This window comes from Eucyclogobius newberryi, unplaced genomic scaffold (genome assembly GCF_026437365.1).
Source record: "Eucyclogobius newberryi isolate DKJ021-1_F unplaced genomic scaffold, fEucNew1.0.hap1 SCAF_815, whole genome shotgun sequence".
NCBI classification, from domain to species: Eukaryota; Metazoa; Chordata; class Actinopteri; order Gobiiformes; family Gobiidae; genus Eucyclogobius; species Eucyclogobius newberryi.
Genome location: NW_027316518.1, coordinates 1 through 2,500, shown reverse-complemented (window position 1 = coordinate 2,500; position 2,500 = coordinate 1). Strand labels below are relative to the sequence as shown.

Sequence of the window (2,500 nt, the reverse complement as noted above, 5' to 3'; positions counted from 1 at the left end):
TAGAGTCATATCTATATCTGTGTCAATATTATATATAGAAGGAATTCATATCCGATCCATTATATTTCTAGTATCAGCACTGGTATTGGCATTGTGCATGCTCCTCCCCCTTGTGCACGCTCCTCCCCCTTGTGCACGCTCCTCCCCTTTGTGCACGCTCCTCCCCTTTGTGCATGCTCCTCCCCCTTGTGCATGCTCCTCCCCCTTGTGCATGCTCTTCCCCCTCACGTACGCTCCTCCCACGCGTGCAGGCTCCTCCCCTGCCTCCTTGTGCACACTCCTTCCCCGCCTCCTCGTGCACACTCCTCCCCCGCCTCCTCGTGCACACTCCTCCCCCGCCATCTCGTGCACACTCCTCCCCCGCCTCCTCGTGCACACTCCTCCCCCGCCATCTCGTGCACACTCCTCCCTCGCCTCCTCGTGCACACTCCTCCCCCGCCTCCTCGTGCACACTCCTCCCCCACCTCCTTGTGCTTGCTCCTCCCCCACCTCCTTGTGCTTGCTCCTCCCCCGCCTCCTCGTGCTTGCTCCTCCCCCACCTCCTTGTGCTTGCTCCTCCCCCGCCTCCTCGTGCTTGCTCCTCCCCCGCCTCAGCTCTGTTGCCTCTAATTGAATTTTCTCGTACAGCGTCTGATCTGGTCCAAATGCCGGTTTGTCCTGTTCTAACACACGACGTGTGCTGAACACATTTACACTCTGCAGCGCTGAACGCGCTGAACACATTTACACTCTGCAGCGCTGAACACATTTACACTCTGCAGCGCTGAACACATTTACACTCTGCAGCGCTGAACACATTTACACTCTGCAGCGCTGAACACAAGCGCTGAACACATTTACACTCTGCAGCGCTGAACACATTTACACTCTGCAGCGCTGAACACAAGCGCTGAACACATTTACACTCTGCAGCGCTGAACACATTTACACTCTGCAGCGCTGAACACAAGCGCTGAACACATTTACACTCTGCAGCGCTGAACACAAGCGCTGAACACATTTACACTCTGCAGCGCTGAACACATTTACACTCTGCAGCGCTGAACACGCGCTCGGGTCTCGGGTCAGGCTTTCACAGGCCGGGTTCATTAAAAAACTGGCCATAGTTTATCAGGCAAATGACAAAAAAAAGCTCAACCTTTTGGCCCCGAGTTTGGATGGAGAGGCTGTATCGCAAGAAGAGATTATAAAAGAGATGATTTAAAATCTATTGAAGTGTAGATTAACTGTGTTCATAAAGAATCACACACAGATATATTCACTATGTCAGTGGTGATGTAGTTTGTGTTTGACTTCAGTGGTTGGAGTTTGGACACAGTCTCAGCAAAAAAGAAACAAAGACAAAGGTGAAGTGGATAAACGAGCGACTCAAACGCAGCTTCATGTGTCAAATACATCAGAGTGAAATGAGTGACACGACTGCGTCTCAACTGTAAATGGCAAAAGGAATAATATCTCGACTGTCTCCACATCATCAGAATATAGCGTGCTTTGGTCCTTTTGTCACAAATATAATCCCTGTTTTAGAGCCACAGAGCTTCTTTTCACTGACAGAGCTGCACGACACAAAGGCGGTTGAAACGAGCGCTCTTGAACTAATGAAAGCACTTTAAGCTCAACTGTTTATTTCAATCCATGAGCTCAGTTTGGGAACAGAATGTTAATAACATTTAAACATTGAGTTATATATATTATATTAATATAAGGAACATTAAACTGGTTTTGGATCATGACGTGTTCGTTTCTCAAAGCTGATTCTTCAAATCGAGAACAGGGAAAAGAGCTAGTTTTAAATCTGATTCAGATTTAAAATGACTTTCTAAAGCGTTGTCCAGATGACCTTTGACCCAGACCTTTTCTACGATGGATCACTACTGGACGGATGAGGGATTACGCCGACTGGTTTGAATGTTACGTTGAACTTCTTCCTCTCACAAAGTCTTTGGTGTCGCATGAGTCAGAAGCAAATGCACGTGTTTCGGAACAAACTCTCGTCTCAAAAACACGATGATTCATCTGACTCTTTCCTCCAGGTCCATCACAGGGCTCCGCTCACCGTGCTTTTGCCCGATCTCCAGCAGGACCGGCTCCCCCAGCTCGATGGTGAACGTCTTGTTCTTCTCGTACTCCTCATCGTCAATGATCTTCACCTTGATCACCTTCCTGTAACACACGGATGTCCAGCTTTTAGTTCTGTTTAAAACAAACCGAAGAACAATTATGTCAAACACCAGACTTCCCCCTTCACCCTGTGATCGCTGCTGCAATTTACCCAGGACACACTCTTCACATGCTAACATGCACACTCTCCACATGCTAACGTGCACATTCTCCACGTGCTAACGTGCACACTCTCCACGTGCTACTCTCCACGTGCTAACGTGCACACTCTCCACGTGCTAACGTGCACACTGTCCACGTGCTACTCTCCACGTGCTAACGTGCACACTCTCCACGTGCTAACGTGCACACTCTCAACGTGCTAACGTGCACATTCTCC

The 2,500-nt window shown here is 49.0% G+C and overlaps 1 protein-coding gene across 1 annotated transcript in view; it reads right to left on the bottom strand.

The window, feature by feature from the left end:
• Window positions 1–2,163, bottom strand: part of LOC140352305 (sodium/calcium exchanger 1-like) — a gene marked incomplete at both ends in the record, with an annotated part of 5,808 nt that extends 3,645 nt beyond the window's left edge. The window contains one exon of the mRNA XM_072437706.1: window positions 2,057–2,163. Within this exon, the coding sequence (XP_072293807.1) occupies window positions 2,057–2,163 (107 nt within the window). The remainder of the gene's footprint in view (window positions 1–2,056) is intronic.
• Between the last annotated feature and the right edge of the window lie 337 nt (window positions 2,164–2,500).